This window comes from Aspergillus lentulus (assembly GCF_001445615.1).
Source record: "Aspergillus lentulus DNA, contig: Alt16, strain: IFM 54703, whole genome shotgun sequence".
Lineage (NCBI taxonomy): Eukaryota > Fungi > Ascomycota > Eurotiomycetes > Eurotiales > Aspergillaceae > Aspergillus > Aspergillus lentulus.
Window position 1 is genome coordinate 2,498,060 of NW_028322113.1, and position 23,720 is coordinate 2,521,779.

The 23,720-nt window shown below is 50.7% G+C and overlaps 11 protein-coding genes across 11 annotated transcripts; 5 read left to right on the forward strand and 6 right to left on the reverse strand.

Annotated features, from left to right (window-relative positions):
• Positions 1–141: 141 nt before the first annotated feature.
• Positions 142–1,324, forward strand: ALT_8286 (uncharacterized protein; the record flags this gene model as incomplete). Its single annotated transcript, XM_033560751.2, has 2 exons — positions 142–608; positions 664–1,324. 2 exons carry the CDS (start codon positions 142–144, stop codon positions 1,322–1,324), a joined length of 1,128 nt encoding a protein of 375 aa, XP_033416642.2.
• A 260-nt stretch (positions 1,325–1,584) lies between these two features.
• Positions 1,585–2,197, reverse strand: ALT_8287 (GPI anchored serine-threonine rich protein; the record flags this gene model as incomplete). The annotated part of the gene is made up of 3 exons (XM_033560750.1): positions 1,585–1,867; positions 1,925–2,023; positions 2,076–2,197. 3 exons carry the CDS (start codon positions 2,195–2,197, stop codon positions 1,585–1,587), a joined length of 504 nt encoding a protein of 167 aa, XP_033416641.1.
• A 1,545-nt stretch (positions 2,198–3,742) lies between these two features.
• ALT_8288 (NEDD4 family E3 ubiquitin-protein ligase) lies at positions 3,743–6,832 on the reverse strand (the record flags this gene model as incomplete). The annotated part of the gene is made up of 8 exons (XM_089600392.1): positions 3,743–3,842; positions 3,908–4,303; positions 4,375–4,512; positions 4,566–4,859; positions 4,918–6,324; positions 6,383–6,590; positions 6,688–6,710; positions 6,813–6,832. The coding sequence occupies 8 exons, from the start codon at positions 6,830–6,832 to the stop codon at positions 3,743–3,745; spliced, it is 2,586 nt and encodes an 861-aa protein (XP_089455285.1).
• Positions 6,833–8,730: 1,898 nt separating this feature from the next.
• Positions 8,731–9,652, reverse strand: ALT_8289 (polyadenylate-binding protein; the record flags this gene model as incomplete). Its single annotated transcript, XM_033560748.2, has 4 exons — positions 8,731–8,889; positions 8,959–9,046; positions 9,166–9,422; positions 9,584–9,652. 4 exons carry the CDS (start codon positions 9,650–9,652, stop codon positions 8,731–8,733), a joined length of 573 nt encoding a protein of 190 aa, XP_033416639.1.
• An 894-nt stretch (positions 9,653–10,546) lies between these two features.
• On the reverse strand, positions 10,547–11,346 carry ALT_8290 (vacuolar protein sorting-associated protein 29; the record flags this gene model as incomplete). Its single annotated transcript, XM_089600393.1, has 3 exons — positions 10,547–11,149; positions 11,206–11,220; positions 11,290–11,346. The coding sequence occupies 3 exons, from the start codon at positions 11,344–11,346 to the stop codon at positions 10,547–10,549; spliced, it is 675 nt and encodes a 224-aa protein (XP_089455286.1).
• A 1,193-nt stretch (positions 11,347–12,539) lies between these two features.
• Positions 12,540–13,800, forward strand: ALT_8291 (alanine--glyoxylate transaminase; the record flags this gene model as incomplete). The annotated part of the gene is made up of 2 exons (XM_033560746.2): positions 12,540–12,628; positions 12,729–13,800. 2 exons carry the CDS (start codon positions 12,540–12,542, stop codon positions 13,798–13,800), a joined length of 1,161 nt encoding a protein of 386 aa, XP_033416637.2.
• Positions 13,801–14,504: 704 nt separating this feature from the next.
• Positions 14,505–16,132, reverse strand: nemA (Nem1-Spo7 phosphatase catalytic subunit NEM1; the record flags this gene model as incomplete). Its single annotated transcript, XM_033560745.2, has 2 exons — positions 14,505–14,647; positions 14,719–16,132. The coding sequence occupies 2 exons, from the start codon at positions 16,130–16,132 to the stop codon at positions 14,505–14,507; spliced, it is 1,557 nt and encodes a 518-aa protein (XP_033416636.1).
• An 822-nt stretch (positions 16,133–16,954) lies between these two features.
• ALT_8293 (translation initiation factor eIF2B subunit beta) lies at positions 16,955–18,468 on the forward strand (the record flags this gene model as incomplete). The annotated part of the gene is made up of 4 exons (XM_033560744.1): positions 16,955–17,052; positions 17,114–17,409; positions 17,475–18,327; positions 18,396–18,468. The coding sequence occupies 4 exons, from the start codon at positions 16,955–16,957 to the stop codon at positions 18,466–18,468; spliced, it is 1,320 nt and encodes a 439-aa protein (XP_033416635.1).
• Positions 18,469–19,038: 570 nt separating this feature from the next.
• On the reverse strand, positions 19,039–19,664 carry rps23 (40S ribosomal protein uS12; the record flags this gene model as incomplete). Its single annotated transcript, XM_033560743.2, has 2 exons — positions 19,039–19,217; positions 19,406–19,664. The coding sequence occupies 2 exons, from the start codon at positions 19,662–19,664 to the stop codon at positions 19,039–19,041; spliced, it is 438 nt and encodes a 145-aa protein (XP_033416634.1).
• Positions 19,665–20,224: 560 nt separating this feature from the next.
• Positions 20,225–20,983, forward strand: ALT_8295 (DUF5315 domain-containing protein; the record flags this gene model as incomplete). Its single annotated transcript, XM_033560742.1, has 1 exon — positions 20,225–20,983. The coding sequence occupies one exon, from the start codon at positions 20,225–20,227 to the stop codon at positions 20,981–20,983; it is 759 nt and encodes a 252-aa protein (XP_033416633.1).
• Positions 20,984–22,490: 1,507 nt separating this feature from the next.
• On the forward strand, positions 22,491–23,230 carry ALT_8296 (mitochondrial 54S ribosomal protein bL17m; the record flags this gene model as incomplete). Its single annotated transcript, XM_033560740.1, has 2 exons — positions 22,491–22,706; positions 22,862–23,230. 2 exons carry the CDS (start codon positions 22,491–22,493, stop codon positions 23,228–23,230), a joined length of 585 nt encoding a protein of 194 aa, XP_033416631.1.
• Between the last annotated feature and the right edge of the window lie 490 nt (positions 23,231–23,720).

Here is a 23,720-nt window from a genome sequence, read left to right on the forward strand (position 1 = left end):
ATTCTGAGATCAATACAGCCCATAGAGTCACACTTGAGGAATTGGATTGAGATCTCGTTGTAAATGTTCGGAGATTGCGCGATTGAGATATATTTTTGTAAACGCCACAACACTTCGTTACCCGATGACAACAACAGCAACATGGCGCTCTCAGAACGTGAAAACTCCCCAAGCGATGCAGAAACAGATCCCCAAGGCCAAACAGAGGGGTTTCCCGAGTTCTCTCCTTCCCTCATCTCCATTGACACGTTCAATGACCTCCTTGCACGCTATCCTACCACCGTAGAAACGGTGATACGACGCAAGGAGACCGCAAAGGCCATCAAAGCCGCCACAGCCCGAGAGAAGAAGACGAAAGGAAAGGCAAAGAAACACGCGGCAGATTCTGCCGCCTCGCAGCCTACCCTGACACCGGATGAGAAACAGTATATCGACAACCAAGTCCGGGCGTACCTGTCTCTGGACGCGTTGCGGTACGGGACTCTACCAGCGCGGGTGCGGGGGAGAGCTACCGCTGCTGCTACAGCTACGGAGGGAAAAGAATCCAAGACAAATGTCGGTGGATACCTAGAGAAAGATGAGCTGGTGCAGTTGATGGAGTGGAAGCTGTATGTCCCCTCAGTTCGTTCATTTCATCCTGTCACACGATGTTGATAGTGATAGAAAACATGGCGTCTACCGTCCCACGCTCCTCGGCCTGGTCCGCTCGAACCAGGCTGCTCTCATCCGCCGGACGACGGCCTCTGCGTTCGCTACTGCTCCGGCGTCAGATCATATGGCCGATCTGGTGTCTGCGGGCCCAGAGGCAGAGGCGGAGTCGGAGTCGGACAGCGCATTCCCCAAACAAAGCCTGGAGTCATTGACCGCTCCGCTCCGGGGCGTTGGGCCCGCAACGGCCTCGCTGATTCTGTCTGTTGCGACGGAGGCGGCGCCGTTCTACAGCGATGATGTCTTTCTTTGGCTTTGCTTGGGTGTGTTTCCATCTGCTGATGCTGCTGCCGCCGAGGACGATGGGCAGAAGAAGGGCGGAGTGTCCAAGCGTATACGTCCGAACGGCGAACTCAATGTCAAGTATAACCTGCAGGAGTACCGGCAGCTCTGGGAGGCTGTGCGGCGGCTGCGGGCTAGACTGGCTGCGCAGTCGTCTGATGCGGTTTCCTGTGCGGATGTTGAGAAAGTGGCATTTGTGCTGAGGCATTATGATGTCTCGGCTTATTCTGTTGAGGATGGTCCTGCTGCTGCTCAGGGAGATGAGCAGACGAAACGGAAGCCTGATCAGGATGTTCAAGCGGGGGAGGAGAGAAGCTCGAAAAGAAGACGATGAGCTTTTATTTCGCTTGTGAGGATGATAGTGCTGGAATACATCATCGCTTGTGCTCAACGCATGTACTATTAACTTGATTCAGGCAGAGTGAAGTACGTATATTTCTTTCCCTGAGGGATATGGCATATTACAGATTAGTTCAATGACACGAAGTACAGTACATCCTCCTATCAACACCCATTATGTTCCATTCTCTGCAAGTCACTCCGCCCCATTCTACGCTTCCCGTAACCTCAATCCCGAGCTGGCGATACACCACCCTACAAGGCAATAAACCCAGCCAAGACAGCAGCCAACAAACTTCCACCCTCCACAGCCAATCCCGCAGCCGCACCGGTGGACGGGGTAGGCGAGAATCCAGACGAAGTAGTGGTCGTGGTGGCCGCCGTCTCCGCCGTCTGGGTCGCTGACGACGTCTTGGTTGCCGTACCGGTGGCCGTCGAAGTGCTCGAAGTGGAGTAAGCCTGGGCCGCATTGCAGTAGGACGTTTTGGTCTGTTCGGCGCCGAAGCTGTCGGGGTGTCCGGGGCAGTTGTTGTAGCATCTTTTGCATATAATTGCGTTAGTCGTGTTGACTTCTGAAAAAACAGAATATACTCACGTCAGGACATTGATGCTCTGGTCACAGAGGCATTTCCAATCGTTGGGGCCGCAGGCGGCGAGCTGGGGCTTCATGGACTCAAGACAGGCGTCGACGATGCTGCAGCGTTCTTAGCATGTTTTGGAATTAGCCTAGGGTTGATGGAACGGACTTTTGGGCTGCGCATTGCTTCGTGGAGGAAGAGCCAGTGCTTGCTGCTGTAGTCGTCTGCTGCGCTAGAGTGGAGCCGGTGAAGGCGACGAGGAGAGTGATTGCGGAGGTGGAGTAACGCATCTTGAGCAGTGCAAGTAGGCTGGATTAGGGGGGAGGTGAAGCAGACGCTTGTGAAGTGTGAGTGGTAGAGTAAGGAGGATGAAAGAACAAACGAACGAACAACAGACAGAGAGAAGGGGAGCACTGAGAAGTTCTAGGTAAGGAACTTAATAAAAGACATGGTCAGGTCACACGGCTTGTGCAGAACGACTAAATTGGGCAACAGACCCTGCAAGGGTGAAACTGTACATGGAGTAGTCTAAGTATCGACATACTAGCTAGCACCTGCCAGAACTCTCGGCAGGAAGAGATCCCTAAGACATGCAGCGTCCGCGCATCCTATGATACGTCGGCCCAATTCCCCAGTCTACCGATTAAATATAGTATCCTTCGAGGTCGAACAGAGACCTAAGCACAGTACAACCAAGCAGCAAGATTCAGGGTCCTCAATCAGCAAGTTTCAGTATCCGCCTACACACCCTGATCAGGAGAATACCAGTGCATCAGGACATGAGATCAACCAATGACAGCCGCGCAGCAGAGACACTATTGACAGACTAGTCTACGAGCCGGAGATATCAAAGCGTCACATTGTGAAAGATCGGGTTGCGCTCCATACGTCTCAGAATGCCACAGTAAGCATTACCAGCTTTTGAAGGGTGTGGCTGGCCTAGGGCCTTCGATACGATGCTAAGCGGAATCACTACCTCTCTAGAGTCCTTGGCAAAGGAGCTGATAGGCCTGCCCGACTTTCTGACTGAAAACTGTATCTGCTTGGGTTGTGTTGTGTTGTTTCAGGGGCAACTGGTCTATTGATCCGTGAAAAATCCGGGTTGCAGGCCTCATAAATCAGAGAGGGCTATTCTTCAACTAACCTTGTTCTCTGATCTGCTATGGAAGCTTCAATGGTCTCATTTTTCCCGGAGTGCCAATCGGCAGATTAATCAAACATCTTAAGAAATTGACCGGTCACATCGACCAGTCCACAGATCCTGATGCAAAGCTGTTGCTACGCATTTGAGCATTCTCCTTTAATCACTACACGGTCGGCTAAATGCACCACCAAGATCCTTCTAATGATGAGGAATGTTCTCTGGCTTCACGGTATCCATAAGTCAAAATAATACACAAGTATATACACGGTGCGCCGGCAAAAGAAAAAACATGTTTCGTATGGGAAATAAAAAAAGAAAAAAGAAAAAAGAAAAATTGAAGTCGCGTGCAAATCCACGGTATAACGTTCTTCTCCAAGCAAGCACATTGTATGAGACAAAAACCTTCGTCAGGCGGAGATGGGGGAATATGAGAACGAAACGAGCGAGAGAAAAGCGATTGGAGGGAATCGAGATAGCACCGATGGCTTGACAAAGAGCGATAGGAATAGTAGCGAAGGAAACACCCTGCAGCATCTGCATATGCAAGAATGGGAAACTTCCCGCCCAATTTTTGGCCTCGCTTGGAATCACGCCGCATACCCTAAGGCGAGCGACACAATGCTAAAACAAGAGATGCATGGATAATCCTGTTTCTTGATGAAATGCTTGTCTTGTTCGAAATCGAAAGCAACTACTCCTGTCCAAAACCCAATGTTTCCTCCACGGCAATGGACATCTTGTGTTCCAGTGTTTCGTACGACTTGTACGGGGGAAGGTCAAGACGATTGAAGCTAGTGCCGTCAGCTCGCGAACACAGAAACATCACAAGAGGGTTAATAGCGGGAATTCTACGTACCATGTGTGAGACTTGGGTAATGCTGCCGGATCACCAGACTTTTCAATGGTGAACCGTCTCGGCCCGTCAGAGCCTTGAAGGTCCTTGAACCCGTTGACTGGAATACGAGATGTACCAGTGGTGAATTGGAGAAGACGCGACTTCTGCTCAGCATCCCAGCTTCTGACAACCTTCCAGAAATTCTGGATGACTTCGTCTGACTCCTGGTAGCCACGGTAATCTGTGTGCTTCTTCCAGTCATCTACGTCGATATCGGCAATACCTCCGATCAACAGCTCCAATTCACGTTCGTCAAAAACGTTGACCAGATCCGCGGGAATCAGCTCGTTAAAGCCGGACATGAAGGCGTTGAACTGCTCCTCAACGCGCTTGACAATCTTCCACTCAGTGACCAGCCTAAAGAGCCCGTTAGTATTTCTATCCTGATGGTTCTCCGCATTCAGAGGCAATGGAAGATAGCAACTTACTCGACATATTCTCCCTTGTTCTCGTTTGTGACAGGAATATCTCGGCCACCGGGCTTGAGATCGATCGTGCGACGCTCACCAAACTTTTCGTCATCAACGGAGAAGGTGAGTTCCAGAACACCTTCAATATCATTATCCCTGTAGATTGTTAGAAACCCTGAACCACCCCGAATACCGGCGGAACAACTTACAAAGTCCACGTGAGATTACGGTGGAGATCTTCGTCAACACCCTCCATATCTTGGAGAGAAACCTTCTTCCGAAGCATCATCTTGTAGAACGCACCAATGAAAAAAGAATCGAGGAAACGGCGGTGGAAAATGGCAAGTCCGACGACTCGTCCAATGAACTTGAAATAGTTGAGGTGCTCGGGGTTCACGCCCGAATGGGGATTAATCTGTAGTGTGTAATTATCGTGTGCGGAGTATTCGAAAAGGCAATAAAACGGATTAAACATTTCGTGGGAGAGAAGGAAGAAGAATTCACTAGGCTAATCGTCAGCAAATGCAGGTCGTATCAGTCACGACGAGACGGGGTACATACCGAGAAAGACCACCGTAGTCGAGACCGTCTTCACCATCAAACTTGATCATCAAGCGCTTCTTCAAGTCTGATGCACTCTGCCGCATGATTTCGGCGTACGAGTCCTCGAAGATATTGTTCCGGCGCACCTTGACGTGACATTGTCCGGACATGATTCGCAGAGCGGGCTGAGAACGGAAGTAAATCAGCTTGCGCCGGAAGTCACGCTTATACTGTGGTACACCCTGGTCCAAGGACGACGGCAGGCGGGGGTCGTCCCACGTCGTCGTCTTGGTGTTGTGATCGACAAAGTACACTCGCGCTGTATTGGTCAAGCGCATCTCCCAACCACTGGGCAGGGGTCCCAGCTGTGATACCGGCTGCTGTTGGATCGTAGTATTCGTGCCATTGGCATTCTGTCCATACATCCGGATGTACTGCTGCCGTCGCGGGTCCACCCATGTCGTGGTACGGGTGTTGTGATCCACAAAGTATGGTCGCCCCTCGGGGGTAGTCCGCTGCTCCCATCCCGGAGGAAGCTCGCCAGTGCCTGCAGTCGTGGCTCCTGTTGCCATCATAGAAACAGCATTGGCACTGCCCCCGGCCGGCGGGGTGTGGGCCTGCTGCGAACCCTCCGGCAGATTAGGTGAGTTGGCGCCAGTACGATCCTCCGGTAGCATTCGACTCTGGTGGGCTCTCCGTTCAAGTTGCATATTAGCTTCGCGCTGGGACCGTTGCGCATGCTCATTGTAATTCGATGATGGCCTTGTCCAAGTGGTGGTTCTTGTGTTGTGGTCCACATAATAGGTTCGTCCCAAGTTGTCTTCTCGCCTCTCCCAGCCGGCTGGCAGTCGACCTTGACTATCTTCGAACGAGCTGAGGTTGGTGCGAGATCCATGGCTATTGTTGGCGGCTGCCCCAGCTGCGTTGGCGGGAGCGGCGGTGCTTGATGGCCGGGTAGTGGAAGGAACACGTTGGGGATTAAGGGATGGATTCGACACGGATGGATCGACTGGAGCTGCAGTACTGGCGGCGGGATGCGAAGACGACGGGGCCACTTGCGGGACGAGGCCGCTGGATGTCGATGACTGGACATGTGACCGATGCAGGCCATTAGCTTGATTGGTATTCGGTGTGCTCAAGTTCGTAGATAGGTTGATGATCAATTTGCCGTGTACGACCAGATTATCATTGGACTTCTTGAGATCCCGAGTGAGCATTTCTGTTTCGAGGGGTAAGAGACGAAAGGTTAGCCGATTGATGTCGCAGAAGTGCCGAATTGGACGTGGCTCACCATCACCACCCATCTGTAAATCGATCACATCTCCAATTCGCACATTGATCACACCGAGGAACCCCTGGTCCTTCTTCTTGAATTTCTTCTGGTCAAAAATCTGGATTGCGAGGATACTATCTTCGTTGACCCGCCTGGATAAGGATAATCAGCACCGGCTACATTCTGAACAGTAGTTGTAAGGCGACGTACAGATCAAACATCTCATTCCAATAGGGGTTCAGTGTCTTCTTGATCACCGATGTCGTATGGGTTTGCTCACCACCGACTGTGGCTACAGCGAACGGATCAGGGAATCCTGCGAAAGCACCACGAGTTAATATTCGGACGACAAGCAATATTGCAAGAATGTAAGGCATACGGAACACATCGCGCTTGTATAACCCATCCGCCGCAATAACTGTCAAGAGTCAAGGTCAGTTTCCATCGCAAAACACCTAGGATGCAACTCCGGCAGAGTCGGGATGATGCAGGGCAAGAACTGTGTTGCAGCTTACTTGTGAGCCGAAGGTTTGGCTGGCTATAGATGCATCCACTTGTTAGTATTTCGTCCTCGCAAACAATCAACGCAGACCGATCCGCTTCTCGGATGCCAGTCGAAGTAGGGAGAGGCGAAACTTACGCAGGCAGATTGGAACCCATGCTGTGCTGGCAGTTCAACACCTCTGGGAAGTAAAGGGCCGATCAGGGCGAGCCGAAAGAGAGATCCGCGGCGAGCATCCACCGCTTGGCACAGACAGGACGACCTTATGACTAGCACTTGATTTCTTCCGGACCGAGCTCAGACGTCGATGGATGCGGGATTGGCGGTCGCGTGTGTTGGAAAAGTGGGCGGAGGTTCGTGGGACGGAGGAGGAGGGAGGGGGAGGGACGACGAGTGGGATGGGAGTGGGAAGGGAGAAGGGGGAAACGAGAGTCGCAACGTTCCTCTTCTTTTGAGGCTCTATGGAAGCGATGACAGAGGAGAGGAGGTCGAAAGTTCGATGATAGCGAGAGTAAGAAGAGACTAAGGCTGGAATGGAGGCGCGGGCAAGTTCTCTGGGTCCCGCAGCGATGGACTTCCCACTCTTCCCTAGGTGTACCTGTCTCGTCGTGTATTAAGTAATTTGGGGCTGAGCAAGCACTAAGCAGTCCTGACGTTGGCGTCTGGGAACCAATAATAAACGTAGCGAGGGGTCGACGGGAGGTGCAACTTTCAACTTCCAAGGGAACATGGAATCAGTAATGCAAGTGATCGAACTGAGCCAGTGGTTTTGCGCGGGTGTGAGCGGAGCTGGCTTGGTCGGCTGTCTTGGTCGATATTCAATTCCGATATTTGATGCTTCATGGACTAGTCCTGGTCTCTAGGTAGCAACATTTTCCTTTTTCACAGGTTTGATCGGTAGACGATACTGTATCTCTTGGACAGACTGTGGCAAAGTAAGAGGAGCGCCCAAGAGCACTAGTCTGGAAAATCCTTCCTGTCATGACTCGATTCTATTTCACTTGTCTATGGGATCATTGCTTCATCCTCAAGCAAGCTGATTCTATTTAAAGTCATTCGAGACTTCCAAGATCCGCTCCCCGAATGACCAGGGGAGATCGCTTGGGCGGCTATCTACTTACTCAGGTCGAACCTCAAATGTAAGTACTTAGGTACATGAGTACATCTCCTCTAGCCACTGGCAGCAATAATAATACCTTAATGGTGCTTATCTGGTCTAATCCCATGTGTTTTTCCAGAAGAAAACTCTGAAATAGTGGAGAGGTCACCACACTTCGATCACATTCACGGCTTGTTCATGTAGGTAGATGTGATCCAAACTCTGCCATGAGCAGTTATGCCATGCATCTTGACTTGATATGAACTTTCCTTACGTATGACATGATATGACACCGATCTTTCAGCAGTGGGGCAGTCCACCAGCTCGAGACTTCTCCAGTCGACTCTATTATGATCTCTATCTAGACTACCCGTCCGGTTCGCCCTATCGTTCCGACAGATAGCGCCATCTGACAAGTGACAGCAGTCACTGTCTATGTGCTTCGTCCAACGCAAATCTAGACACCTGCCAACAATGGCTGTACCCCTAGCACATATTCGCATAGATAATTTTTTAACCAGAATCTGAGCAATCTCGGTCACAGAGCCAACGACCCAGGAATGGAGATATGTGGAGATATGCTGGTTTACTCCAAACTTTGAAATAGACCCGAATGGCTGATCATGACAATAATCCGATATGATGATATCACAGAAAATAACGAGAAAGAATTTGAAGCCATCTTAGTGATCCACCCATCAGGTCCCTCCATCAATGGTGGTATGTTGATGGTTATCGTACAGTGCATCCCCAGTCCCTAACTCCAAGAGATTCCTACCCTGAAACCAGAGAGCGAGTTCCATCCCCACGTGAAATCCAGTGTACCACAGCGGCCTCCTCTGATGCATTCATTCCCCATTCCGCAATTCAGTAGTCTTGCACACTGGGGAGCTCGTCCCAACAACAACAACAAACATCGGTTTGACTTTATACGGAAATGGAGCAGTCTGCTCGCATCTAGTAAGGTGCATAGCCTCGACCGCGACCGCGACCGCCGCCGCGATAGCCTCCGCGAGGAGGGAACCCGCCGCGGTAGAAGCCACGGCCGCCACGGAAGCCACCGCGTCCCCGGCCCCGGCTGCTCATACCAGGCAGATTGGTCCGTTTGGGGACAACCTAATCACGATTGTTAGGTAACGTGCAAAGAACGTACAAAAGATGATATGTACGGAGTTAGACACTGACCTTCAAGTTGCGGCCACGGAACACACTTTCGTTCAGAACAAGGGCCTGGGCGACCAGACTAGGCTCCGCAAATTCTACGTAGGCGTATCTGTAGGAAGGGACCAGCAGTCAGCAGCTATGTTACTTATTTTAGGAGTCGGTATCCAAGAGAGAAGACAGCGACGCAGGCAGCCGCCATCTTTCCCCGGAGAGATCGGCATAACACACCCTTTGGGTTGGCCTGTGAATTTATCCAGAAGGATGGTAACGCGATTGATGGAGCCGCAGCTCTGGAAATGCGCCTGGATTTCCTCGGGCGAAGCGCCGTAATCCACATTTCCAACAAAAATACTCCGAGCATCGATCTCCTCTTTGTCCTCGCGTAGACTCTCGGACTGTTGATCAAGAGTAGCTTGCATTTCCCGCAACTTTGCTGCTTCGGATTCCATCTCGGCTACCCGTCTCTTCATTGCCGCAATCTCTTCCTACATTTCGGAGCGGCTGAATTAGCTTCTCTGGATGGTTTAAAAGAGACAAGCAACACCCCGTATGCGCGACGATGCCACGAGAACATGGACCATCTGAAGTGTAATGTAGAAGTGGGATGTCGGTGTCAAGCTCCATCTCCAGCTCCAGCTCGACTCACCTCATCGTCCGCTCCTTCCTCATGAGTCTCCAGACGCTCATCCTTAACCTCCTGCTCTTCCGTAGCCATATTGATTGGTTTGTCGCGGTAGCCGATTTCCTCCGCTTTTGACAACGCGAAAAGTAAAAGTCGATAGCAATGACGATGTTCCGCTTGTCTGGCCTAGTGCCCGCGAGACGAAGATTGAAAGAACAAAGTATCCGACCAGAAATGGGGAACGAAAGAATTCAGAAGCACAGGAGAGTCCTGGTCCCCTTAAAGAAAGAGCCTTGGCACAACAACAAAACTGTTATAATGGTTGTTAATCAAGCAGAGCAACAGACAACGAATGTGATGTCTTCGTTGATCGGCACCTGGGTTAATGCGACGCTGCTCTTTCTGGCTTAGCGGCATTTGCCATCTGAACATCCGTGAACTTCAAGAAGCCAACAATGATAGAAGCTCTGGACACATATAGTTCGGAGAGGCAGATTGAAAATGCCTTCAGATCATGGAATATATACAACCACGACAATCATTGGCTACTTCTCATCCGAGTCACGATCATGGTTATATATCTGTCTTGTGTAGTTTTTATCATATATCTTGCATCTTTTGGCCTCTGATTTCTAGAGATATGCGGATCAGAATAGCACTGTATAGACTTCAGATGTTACAGGGGAATCCATCGCCTCTGATGTACCAAGTCGCGTCAATCAGCAGTATCACTTGTACTGAATCAGGATCGCAAGGTTCGACAGCTTTATAGACGGTAATAGTCCACCGTGACAACCCATACTAGCAAATGTAAAGTCCTTAAAGAGCATATCTCGGTGATCATTGACTGAGGTATTTTCACGCTAGCTTCAGCATTAGAGAACAGACTATGGAGCGCTAGAGAGTTGACAATGAAGTGGAACAAGGGCGTCGTAATCAGGGATGTCTATGGGATATATACAGCACATTAAGAAGTGAAACGTCGACTTATGAGGATGGGATATTGTTCTTGCGGAATGAAACCTTCTCGACCGCAACAGTCTCGACCCCATTCGCATCCGTCTTCAGCTGGTAAACATACAACACCAATACGTCTCCTTGGATCTGCTCCTCATCAGTAATCGTGGGGTAGGGCCATGAGCGGCGCATATATATACGCAAGGTCGGGATACTCACATCCATCAAACAGAAGCTGGGTACGGGTTCTTCGCCTTCTGGCCAGTAACCCGTGCTCATAGCACCTGTGGCACTTCCAGGATTCACAAAGAACCTGCCTTCCATTTCAAAGGCTTCGAACCGATGTGTGCCTCCCCACAGCAAGATATCTACGTCCATTTGGCGGGCCGCGATCAGGAGAGCATCGGCATCGCCCGGCGGAATGATGGTATGGCCATGAGTAAAGCCAATGCGGAGGCTACCGTGAGTCACCACTTTGGAGAGGGGCAGGTTAGGAGAATCGACATCGAAATCGCCTTTGACCAATTGTAAGTCGGGGGCAACCTGGCGCAGAAACTCAAAGGTTTCCCTATCGGTAAGGTTGCCTAGGCATAGGATCTGACCGATCTTCCCCGGTGTTAGGAGCTTCCGGAACTGCGATTGTGTCAACCAAGACAATGACCAAGTAGAGTGAAACCGACAGTGTGTACCTTGGCTGGGAGATCCTATCCAGTAGCGATTGTAAGTAAGCGCAATGTCTAATTAATCATTGGGGGAGGGATGGAGCCACTTACCGGAGCTCTATCAGGAATAAACAAGTCACCAATGACCAGGACCAGGCGGGATGTCATTCTGTATTGAGGGGATTGCGGGGTTTCGAAGGGTTCAACGGCCCATTCCAAAACAAGAAAGAAATGTTGAGAACCCGCAATCGAGAAGACGAGAGAGTGGCTGAAGTTGGTTGGCTGTTATCGATGATGGGTTGTGATAATATGGACCTGGAGATCTAGATGGGATGGGCAAAGTTAAGGTAAGCCTGTAAGCCTAAGGCAGGTACTTTCGCGGGGAAAGCTTAGATATGCGGCATGCCTTGACGCCTGGCGCCGATGCCGCGCGTGGTTTCATTCCGCTGTGCTTGGGTACTTTTATACAGAGTAGATACTATTGAACGAGATACATACGCAATACTCAACCTACGAGTAGCTTTTGGCATTGAATGTTGAATAGCGACGTCTACATAAGTCGTAGAGTGCCCAAAATTGTATACAACTTCCCTTGATGTGTCAATCGAAGCTTACACCCTTAGGTACCTCCTGAACTGGCGAATATCATTAACCATACTATGCCTCAAGTGTCTTAACAGATTTGAACGCTCCAATCATCATCTTGTGACTCCCAATTTATGAATATAAGTCAAAATAGCTTCATCTAAGTAGACTATCTACTTCTTACCAGGACGGGTCACGGAGGTAATCGCAAGACGGAAGGCTCCGCCCGATCGATGAGTCGAGACGCCCTAATAATTTTACGGCCGATACGGAGCAAAGAAGGAGAAAGATTTCTTTGGGACGCTCAATAATCCTCAGGGTGAAAAAAGGGCACACAGTCTCTGAATTGGGACCTCATATATCCCTATATAAAACTTGCGATTCAATCCCTTCAATTGTGGTCATATTCTACTACCCGGTATACATATCTACCAGATAATAACAAATAATACCTGCCGGTGATCCCCGAACCCAAAAAAGTCCCAAGTTTCACGAGCTTGAGCTTGTGAAAGCCCCTCCATAACCGGTATCCTTTACCCCGCGGGCTCTCCCGTCGAGAGCCGAACGACATCGGAACGCTGGCGACCAAGCAGACGACGCAGCGCCTGAGCCTGATCTCCAGACATCTGGATCAGCGTCTCCCGCTGCCTGAGCTTAACACTCCCTTCTCGACCGAGAGACATTCACTCCAGCCAGACGATCTTGAATATAAGCCTGTTGATCGCACCTCTCTACCTTCCACGCCCAAGACACAATCCACTTCCTCGGCTGCCAGAATGTCGTCCCAAGCCCCTCACTCCACCCTGTTGATTCCAGGACCCATCGAGTTCGATGATGCTGTCCTTCAGTCTATGTCCCATTATGCGTGAGTTCCCCTCCCTGGAGTCTGCCTCAACCGAAGAGAAACATGATTCCTATCATGGCTGTCAATCCCCCTGCTAAAACTGTCCTCTCGATACTTCTAGTGAAAGCCATGTCAGCCCCGCCTTCGTCAAGGTCTTTGGAGAGACCTTGACCCTGGTTCGGAAACTCTTCCAGTCCACCAACCCCTCTGCACAGCCATTCGTCATCTCCGGCAGTGGCACACTCGGCTGGGATGTTGTGGCTTCGAACTTGATCGAGAAGGGCGAGAATGCGCTCGTCCTGCACACCGGATACTTTGCCGATTCCTTTGCTGCTTGCTTGGAGACATACGGCGCACACGCGACACAGCTCAAGGCACCTATTGGCGACCGTCCGTCCTTTGAGCAGATTGAGCAAGCATTGAAAGAAAAGCCCTACAAGATAATCACTATTACCCACGTTGATACCTCGACCGGCGTCCTCAGCGACATCAAGCGCGTCACGGAGATTGTTCGCCGGGTCAGCCCCGACACCCTGGTGGTTGTCGATGGAGTTTGCAGTGTCGGATGCGAGGAGATTGCCTTTGATGAGTGGGACCTGGATGTGGTCCTGACTGCCAGTCAGAAGGCGATCGGCTGCCCTCCCGGTCTCAGTATCTTGATGCTCTCCGGCCGGGCCATCGACCGTTTCAAGTCCCGCAAGACCCCTCCCTCATCGTACTTTGCCTCAATCGCCAACTGGATGCCAATCATGCAAAACTACGAGAACAACAAGCCTTCCTATTTCGCCACTCCCCCCACTCAGCTTGTTCACGCTTTGCACACTTCTCTGTCTCAGATCACCGCACGCCCCATGGCCGAGCGCTTTGCTATCCACGCCCAGACTTCAGACCGCGTCAAGGCTGCCATTGCCGAGCTCGGTCTGCGCCAATTGGCCTCCCAGCCGGAGAGCCAGGCTCACGCCATGACGGCCATCTACCTACCCGACGGCCTGACCCCTGCAGACGTGCTTCCCGGTCTGTTGAAGCGTGGTGTCATCTTCGCAGCCGGCCTGCACAAGGAGATCGCCACCAGGTACATCCGATTTGGACACATGGGTGTGAGTGTGACAGACCCTGCGCGCAACGATATTGACAAGGCTATCGCGGCGCTCAAGAAAGCCCTCACAGAGGCTAAACAGGCCAAGGGCTTGTAAACTATGGAGGAGGATACATCAGGTTCGATGTCACGGGTTCCTTCTTTGTCTCCTGTAGCATGAATAAATGGCCATTCAAGCTTTGTCTACTCATAGATCACACATCGATGCACTAAGTAAATGGAAAGGATGATATAGACACTCTTGGTACATTTAGATCTTGCATTACTAGGTAATAATTGATCCGGACCACATTATCCAAGGCGAATTTTGAAAATGATCGAGTTTACCAATGCAGTAAATAGTTCCTTTCCTGGTGGTAAAGTACGTACGCGGGTTCCTTAAGTGACCAAGTCCAGTCTTCTTGCGCCGAGGCAGCAACTGAGTTCTTCACTGCCTGTACTACATATCGAAAATACCACTGTTGATATTTCTCGTCATCGAACCTTGAATCAGAACGCTGAACGATATGGACCGCAGGAAAGGAATCGAACTGCAGACAGGACAAGTCTAGAAAGAGAACGCAGGACAAATCAATTATTACAAGGAAGTAAACTTAATCATAAGAAAGCACAACACAGGCAGGGGGGTATGAATAATGCTAGGCATTCATCATGGGCATCGATAGAAATCGGCTCGCTTTACAGGAAGAATGAGAAAAATGAGTAAGAATGCAGTATATCAGTGCCAGAACTTTGAAATCCTGTATAATTTTCATTTTGCTCCGTTTGTTCTTGCGTCCCTTTCTTCGTCGCTGTTCCAGCTTATATTTCTCCTTCCCCTCTCCGCAGTGCCAGAAATGCCCGCACATCGGTCACATACTGCAAAGCTTCAAGCATAGGGATGAGATTCAGCAAACCGTTGTCTGTAGGATCATTGATCCAGCCCTCAATCGGTATAGCATTATCTAGACAGGGTCAAAGTCAGAATATGAACAAAACGAAAGACAGGCGTTCAATAAGGATTCCACTGACGCACCTTCGTGAAAAAGGTAACTCATAGGGCTATTGTCCAGAATCATCACTTTGCTCAGGTCAGGCTCCACAGAACTGAGGTCCTTGATATATGCGCCATTGCGGAACGTGCAATGCTGGCGGTAATACCGTGCGTGGAAGTACTTGCGTTCCTGCTCGAGCCAGTCGATGACAGGGTCCGCATATTCCTGGACGCTGGCGGTGAAAATAACCAGCTTATACCATTTGCATACTTTTCGTAAAAAGTCGTCGCAATTGGGCCGTTTATGAACGTAGTAGAGGATGGGATGTTGCGGCCCTAATGTAGTCGGTGGTCCACCCGGGGTTAGAGCAGTCGTCATGGGAGTAGCAAGCTTGACTTCAACCATGTGGCCGCTGGACATGCGACCGCCTTTGGCTAGGGAGTGAATAAGAGTCTCATCTAGGTCCAGTACCAGGGTCTTTTGAGGGGCGCGTGAGTTTCGGGGAGCGGCAGTGTACGAAGGTAGACGAGCTGGAATCAGCGGCCGAGGAGGTACCGGAGAATGAGGATATTTCGTGACTTTATGAACGGAGGGCGACGTGGGCGATTTGAGCGTGTCTGGACTCACAGCACCTTGTTCTCCGGTCGCGCCAGTTTCCGACGTAGCACCCAGATCTGCGCTTTGCGTCCGGCGCTGCCTCTCTCGCTTTAGCGCACCTTCATTATGTAACTTGATGCGGATGGAGCGGCGAGGGGTACCCCCTTCTTCAGTCGGATCCAGGGCTGTGGTTTTCGACTTCGAGGATCGAGCCCGAGTACCCGTGAGGCCCTGGGTGCTCCGACGATCCCCTTCCGACTCTGACGTGCTCGATGCGATCGAATCTCGCGATACATGACTTCTCAGCTTTCTTGTGGATCCACTACGTCGTCCTGTACCGGTTGTTTTGGGTTCCTTCTTCGCCGAGGTTGACCTACGGGAAGCGGAAACGCCGGCCATTGAGCGCCCCAGCTTTCGTACCGGGGCCATTGGGGAGTAATGTCCATCATCGTCTCGAAAGCACTGCGCTATAAACACGCCCGGAGCAGCCAGAGTTGATAAGATGAACTTGATCGTTTCCGCAATGGCGTCAAAGAAACGCTCTGCAATCAGTCCCAGGGTACTCCTCGTAGCAAGCGGTCCATCTCTCTGAATGCTTTGTATCAAAGGCGTTTTCTCAGTCAAGGTATGTTCGGAGTAGTCTATGTCCGCTGAAGGAAGTCCGGGAGTATTGTTAGGGCTTTTCTCCAATACATCAGCCGAATGAAGATTGTCGTGACTATAAGACCGAAGCTTGGATCGATCCTCCGGTGGGACCACTGGCCCGATTTCTCCTTGCGAGCGCGACCTTTGTCGGAGACGATTCGAACTGGATGTCTGACCAATGACTCGGGAAGATAGGATATTCAACGAGTTCATCTTCCAACACGGCCCACGGGAGTCGGGGCTGGCGCAGTTATCTACAGGATACCGACGGCGAACTCAGCGACTTTTCGATTCCCCTTCACCTCATGGCTTCGCGACATGGCAACAAGAGGATGACATACGACTTGTACTCACCTCAATGCGCCAGGCGACGACCCGTGCTTCGCAACCACTTCCGCTTTTCCAGTCTCAACAATGGGGGGTTGGGAATAGTAAAGAGGAGAAGCCGGAGCAGTCGATAAAGGGAACTACCTATTGGCGAGCGACTAGCAGTGGATGCGTTCAAGAAACCTGAAATATAGCGGACAAAGGGTATCAGAAAGAAATAAGGACGAAATGAAGAGAGGATTAGGATAAGACACGGCGATATAACAGCAGATGGCGCCGAGGATGTGGAGTAGGTAGATAGTCGTAGTAGCAAGCAGTACTTTAGCTCGGAGTCCATAGTCGGAGTGACACTGGTTGGGCCGAGCGGCAGATCTGAGCGGAAAACTCCCTCACAATAGGTAGATGTTACTATCGCATCCCACATTGTTCCCCTCATCGTCATTTTGAGCCAAGTCTCTGTTGAGCTTCTAGCTTCAGGAGCTTATTACACGGCTTGTCACTGGTAAGCGGCTTTTTTTTTTTTCTCATATCACTTCGCTCTTTGAGTGCGTTCCCTCGATTGCCCCTCTTAGAATATCTGTGTGCCACCCTAGTGACTCAATCCGCTAACTACTGCCCAAGAGACTATCAAGACACTAAGATATTGTCCGATTACCCATGCTCTGAGCAGACTTGACTGTAACTCAACCGCATCCTTCATACACAACCATGCCATCTACCTCCGCGGCTTTGACGCCTGGTCTGGCGTCTTTTCTCAAGTCTCTCAGGACCACTCCGATCGACACATCCATTGACAACCTGATATCGTGCGTTTCTGGCGTCTCATACCTTTTGCGCAAGGAGCTACTGTTCTAACAGTTATGGCAGGCTTCTCAAGCGGAGACAGATCCGTCATTCCAGGTCATGCGCCACCGCGACCGCTTACCTTCTCCTCCGCGTCATCTCAGCTTGCAGGACGACAGATGCGGGTAAGCTGATTGAACGGGTGCAGAGTGTGGGGAGGCGATTGGTGGCTGCTCAGCCAAGAGAGATGGTGGTTGGAAACATCGTTCGCCGTGTACTTGGTCTCATCCGCGACGAAGCTGAGGACGAGAGAGATGGTGATTTCACTCTCAGTGATGCTGGATCCGAAGGTCAGCCTCAAACGCCTCGTGGTCCAGAAGGTCGGTAAAACGCCGTTCGCCCTATACTAGTAATCATCACTTTCATCTCTAACGCTGCTTAATAGACCCATCCGATCCGCTGTCACTGCGCCACGAGGGCTCTGAGCGGTCGTCCTCACGGCCGCCTTTCACTTCGCTGGCCACCACCCCAATCTCAATGTTCAATCTGCTCTCACATCCGGAGCCTGAAACATCGCTCCCCGGTACTCCCGCATCGGCTTCTCCGTCCGGTAGATTACTGGGTCATGCTCCGACCAGGGATATTCGCGCCGAAGTCCTGGACGGAATTGGAGAGATCATCGATGAACTGGGCCAGGTGGACGACCAAATTGCGGCCTATGCTCTCGACCACATCCACTCCAATGAAATAATCCTCACCCATACTTCCTCCACGACCGTTCAGAAGTTCCTTCTCAAGGCCGCCGCAAAGCGCAAGTTCACCGTGATTCATGCGGAATCCTACCCCAACAATCATGAAGCGACGCACACCACCGTTAGCGGTGCCACTTCCACTGATGAAGAAATTCTCAGCACCGATTCATTCCAGAAGCCGCTGATCGCCCTGGGTATTACCGTCATTCTAATCCCGGATTCGGCCGTCTTTGCTCTCATGTCCCGAGTCAACAAGGTTATCCTGGGCACGCACTCTGTCCTTGCCAACGGCGGGCTGGTGGCTGCAGCCGGGACCCGGGTCATTGCTCGTGCTGCCAAGGTACATCAGACCCCCGTTGTTGTCGTCAGCGGCGTATACAAACTCAGTCCGGTGTATCCATTTGACTTCGAGTCTTTGATCGAATATGGAGATGCCAGCAAGGTCATCCCGTATGAGGACGGGGATTTGATGGACCAAGTGGATGTGCAGAACCCTCTGTACGACTATGTTCCTCCGGAACTGGTTGATCTTTACATTACCAATCTGTAAGTCACTTCCTTGGATTTGCTACAAGAAGACGCAGCACAGCTGACCTTAAACTTTCCTGCAATAGCGGCGGCCATGCGCCATCTTATCTGTACCGGATCGTGTCAGACCACTACCGCAAGGAAGATATCAACTTCTAGGTTCTTGTGAAGCGTGATAATAGCTCGTAGAGAGGGGGGGAAGGGTAATACGAAGCTTATGATCTGTGGGGGCAAAAGAGTAAATCACTCTCAATCATCACATGAAAAGCCTTGGAAATCAGAGGCGTTGGGAATAGAAACGGTCGATACCCCGGAAAGGAATCTATAAAGCTTACCTGTAAACCCCAGTGTATTAGCGTATCGAGGCCCGTTTCATTTTGGCCGGAACATTAGTTACATAGATTCAGGTTGCAGTTCGACCATTAGGTACTGCATTTGTCCAAAATCTACGAGCATGAGAGGCGGACCACAATATCGTGGGCAACAGGGGAAATAAGATATTGTTTGAACATTTGACATTCCGGGCCCTCCCCAAAGAAATCAATAATCATGGCGCCATGTTTTATGAGTATCTCAATCATAGTGACTGCAATGTATTTGCAAGGTCATCCGTCCCGAATCATAATTTTCCAGACCATAGACCATATGTTCCCAGGCTTCGATGGAATGGGGCCCTTTCCCGGCAACCAATCTCCCACGGCATCGTCCAATTCCTTTCGTATGAATTGTTTACGAACGGGGCTTCTCCTTCTTCTCCTTCCACAGAGCGAGCAGACCGACACCAGAGACCTTGACGACCTTGAAACGCACACCGGGAATATCACCCTTGGCCTTGCCCTTACGACCGAAACCAGCAAGGAGAACCTCGTCGTTCTCGTCGATGAAGTTCAAGCAACCGTCGTTGGGGACTGTAGAGATCGTCAAGTTAGCATTTGAACATGTACCACAATAATTTTTTTGCTTCTCTTCCACGTCTCCCATCCAAAGCCGATCCCCGACTTCCCTAATCCCTCGTGCCATCCATCAAATATTCCATCTCTTTTCTATCCCAAGCAGTTCACCGAATGTGCATAATGAATAGAAAAGGGTTACCCACCGAAAGCGGTGACCTTCTTGCCGTTCTTGATCAGCTGGACCTTGACACACTTCCGAATGGCAGAGTTGGGCTGCTTGGCCTCAACTCCGACCTTTTCGAGGACGATACCCTTGGCATGGGAGGCACCACCGAAGGGAGAGGACTTGAAAGCGGTACCGAGAAGGCGCTTCTTGTAGTGCAAGTCGGCCCAGCGCTGCTCACGGCGGTGGTTGGCGAGCTTGCGCGCGGCGTTCAAACCACGGGGCTTTCCCTTACCCATCTTGGCGTATTATGTTCGAAGGACGGTCAACTGTAGAAAATGAGAGATTTTGCGTTAGAAAAAAACTTCCTTGTGCGGACGGTTCGTGGGCTTGGTGTTGCGAGGGGGATCGGTATCGGGCTATTATCAGAAATGGATGTGCGGGTCGAAGAACAATTTTGATCGCAAAACAAGTTTTCCTGCGAAGATCCAGAAGACCAGAAATAGGAGCAAGTTTATACGTACCGACTGGAAACAAAGTTATCGCCAAAAGGCCTGATGGGATGGTTGTCGAAAGTCGAAGGTCGAATGTTCCTTCACTGCCAGCGGTCTCGTCGGGGCGAAAATGTTCTCCTGTGCGCCTTCGCCCTAAACGGCCCGCTAAGCGAGGCCCCGGAGCGGAGAAACATCGACCGTCGGTTATCGATAAGCGATAAGCATCCGGAGGTGCTATCATCATTACTGACCGATAACAGACTACGGAGTACCTCTCTACTGAGTACAAGGATACTAATTAACAATTACATTATTAGTGGAGGAGATGCACCTCTTCGTCCAAGCGATTGCATAACAGCGACACTATGGACGCCGCTCCGAAGTTGGAAAACTTACGGAAGATAAGCTCCCAGCGTCTTCCACCCCCTGTTCTCTTTCAGGGTCCCCCTTCGCATAATGCATCTAATCTCTCTTTGAACCCGCCCCTGCCAGCTGTATCTTCGCCGGGGGGGAGCCAGACGGTTCCTTTGCAACGCAACCGCCCGTCTCGAGCCCAGGGCTCTTTCGATGCGAGTTCCTTATCGCCATTTGTTTCTCGCGCTCAATCTAAAGGTGAAGTCGATCGATCCGAAGCCATATGGCAGGAGATGCAAAATGCCCTATCGGAAGTCGAGCTCAGCGCAGTGACCAGCGAGCATGTGTTCGGGGAGAGACACTCAGAGGCACTAGAAGATCTCCGTATGAAGCAACTGAAACTCGCGCAAGCCTGGGCCCGGAGTGAGGCCGACGAACTAGTCGATGCTGCCAAGGGTTTGGAGTCCAAAGGGATATCTCCTTCGCGGCGAGGGTCCCAAAACGTTGGACCCACCGGCGAAAGAGCCCCGATGGAAGCTTCTGTTCATAGGAATATGGACGAGGAAACGGAAAGAGACATCCTGTTAGCCCGAGAAAGGCGAGAGGCCAACGATCGATACTTCGATCGGGTCAACAATGGTGTCTTGGAAGTGGTTGCCAAACTTGAAGAAGTTGCACAGGCTATGCGCGCAGTTGAGAGGGAGAGCAAAGACATCTGGAGCGATAATGAGAGCATTGATACAACCCATTCGGCGGCAAACACCAGTTGAGAGACTCGCTCAACGGTGGCGACAGATCTAATTTGAGAGTCAAAGCAACCCCGTGTATGGTGTTTCCATTGTCTTCAGTGGTTACCGCCTTACAGGATCAGCAGTCGGTCCAGTAACTGGAGGATGATGGCCTTTTCGAGAGCACAACGTGGATCCATAGTCTCTCGCCAAGCTATCCTGAAAGAGTGCAGGTGGACACTAGTCAGGTTGACCCGCGCATTGACTATGAGGCCGCCTGTAGGGAAGGTGTAGCTGTCCCTTCGCTCAGCTCAGGACGGGAGTATCTCTTAAGGCGTTGCGCAATGGTTCATACCTAGTTACCGGATATACGGATCAGGGAGCAAAATGCACAAGCTAACGTGTGAATCGATAAGCCAACTCCAACAGGGTAGGAAACCCAAAATCATAGAATGCAATCACGCGTCTTCGAGAAAATCCAAGGGTATCTGGTCCTAGCTGCTTGACTGTAGAAAGCAGCACCGATGAACATGTACAGTATAGCAAACTTTTTATTCCTTCTTCATAAGCCTCATCGCAGCCTTCCATCCTGCGATTGCAGTATCTCTTGCGTCCTCCCACCGACTCTCATATGCCTTTCTAGCCAGTGTCTCCACCTCCTCATTCCAGCGATGCTTTAGAAAGTCCTTCAATGTAAGTTGTAGTCGCGACCTCTCTGGGTCAAGCTGTGGCTGGTCCTTCGGCGCCAGACGGCGGTCATATGCGCCAATTGGTGATGCAATCCAATTCAGCGATCTAAGTTGTTCACGAATAATATGACTCTGCTCGAGGCGATTGGCTCGGTGAACTTGAATTGTTAGATATAAGACCGTGGAGGTCAACGCAAACCCGCTGAACTGCGCTCTCATCAGTATCTGTAGACTGCTGATCTTCTCGGTTGCGCCTGATGCGAAATACTTACAAATCCAGCAAAGAAGCCCATAATGTAGCTCTTGTCCTCCCAGTCAGATTACACAGAATCACCGATGTGGACTTGAGATTAGGTGGGGGAGGATCACACCACCAGTGGCTCTCCAAGGAACAAGGGAGCCGTGATGTCGGCTGTAATCACAACAGCTGGACAATCCGTTATGCCGGTTGGTGTGAGGTATAGATATCAAATTAGAAGCTATGTGTGCAGAATAAGAAGTGATGTCAAGCTAGATTACTTTATATGGGTCATAGACTGTCATGCATTTTCCTCTGCAATCTATGCGGACAAGATGGGGGACCGAATGCGCGACTCCGATTGGCCGCAGCGTTTCAGAATTGAATCTTTCCATCCGGCATTACAGACCAGCGTTGAGCGTCTCATAGAAAAGTACAACCAGTGCGCCTCATCTTTCTACGCCCCCATTGCTGTTCAGCCGGTTGCTGCCATTCAAAAGCAACGGACTATTGATCTTATCTCCTGCCCGACTCCTCTTGTGCTCGGATTCAGGGCATTTCAACGACAAAAAAGAGACTACCAAAACCAGGACCATAACGATTCCCCAAAACAGCTGTCACCATGGCCGGTGGTGCTGCTAAGTACCGTCATCTCAGCCGCAAGTCGTCACATCGACAGGCCTTGCTCAGAAACTTAGTCACATCGCTTTTCAAGCACGAGTCTATCACAACAACCTGGCCCAAAGCGAAGGAGGCTCAACGGCTGGCCGAGAAGTTAATAACCCTGGGCAAGAAGAATACGGAGGCTAGTCGAAGAAGAGCATTGTCTATTTTCTATGTATGTGCTCCTGCTGACCCTTTCTGTCAATTCTGGTCAAAAAGTCCTCGGGGGAGACCGGGAACCTCATTGGCCTTCGGTTTCCCTCGTCTGAGGGACCACAGAACAGCTTCTCTCGAAGACTTTGAGAAACTCCTGGCTAACTTCATCACCAGACACCCCATGAAATCCTTCCAAAACTATTTGGGACCCTCCGTGAGCGCTACGCCGAACGTCCTGGTGGTTACACACGAGTTCTGCGGGTCGAGCCTAAGAAAGATGATCAAGCCCCTAGCGCCATCCTCGAGCTTGTTGACGGACCGAAGGATATGCGATTTGCCATGACAGCTCGGACCGTTGCGAGACAGCGAGCACAGGGCCTCGAGACTCTCAACGAGCTGACAACCCTGAATGTTCACAAGGTGACAAGGTTCCGGAAAGGCGGTGTCGAGGACCTGGAACAGGCGATCAAGCGGTTAGAAATCGAACAGAAGAAAGGCCCTACGACGCAAAAAGGCGAACAGGAGGTGGAGTCCAAGCAATAGGCCCTGTCGCCGGACCAGTTCCAATGGCCAACAGGAGGAATTTCTCAGGTACAAGGGCTTAGTTGGGCCATCGGTACTTCTCTCTATCGATCTTGGTGCGCTCGGAACTGCTCTGTGATGATTATTGTATTTGTATCTGTAGTTTGTGTCCTTCATATGATGCCCTTTTTCTCTTGGCATCGATTGGAACAGAATGCCTGTATATTTGGAAGTTGATTCCGCATTCTCACGAAAGTGCTTAGGTCGGTATTGATCTCATGTAATCTACTAGAAGAAGTCACTATATCGTCGTTTTCTCTTTTCTATCCTGGTGCAATGATTCCAAAGAGCGCTTGACTGATCAATTTCGGTTGAAAGAGGGATGGCTATTGACCGCGCGGAAGCGTCGCTACAATCATAGTGAACCCGTTAATTTTGAAACTCATTTCCATTTGGTAGCGCCATGGTTTATGTCTCTGGAAAGTATTTTCATCTTCTTTTTGTCAATAAT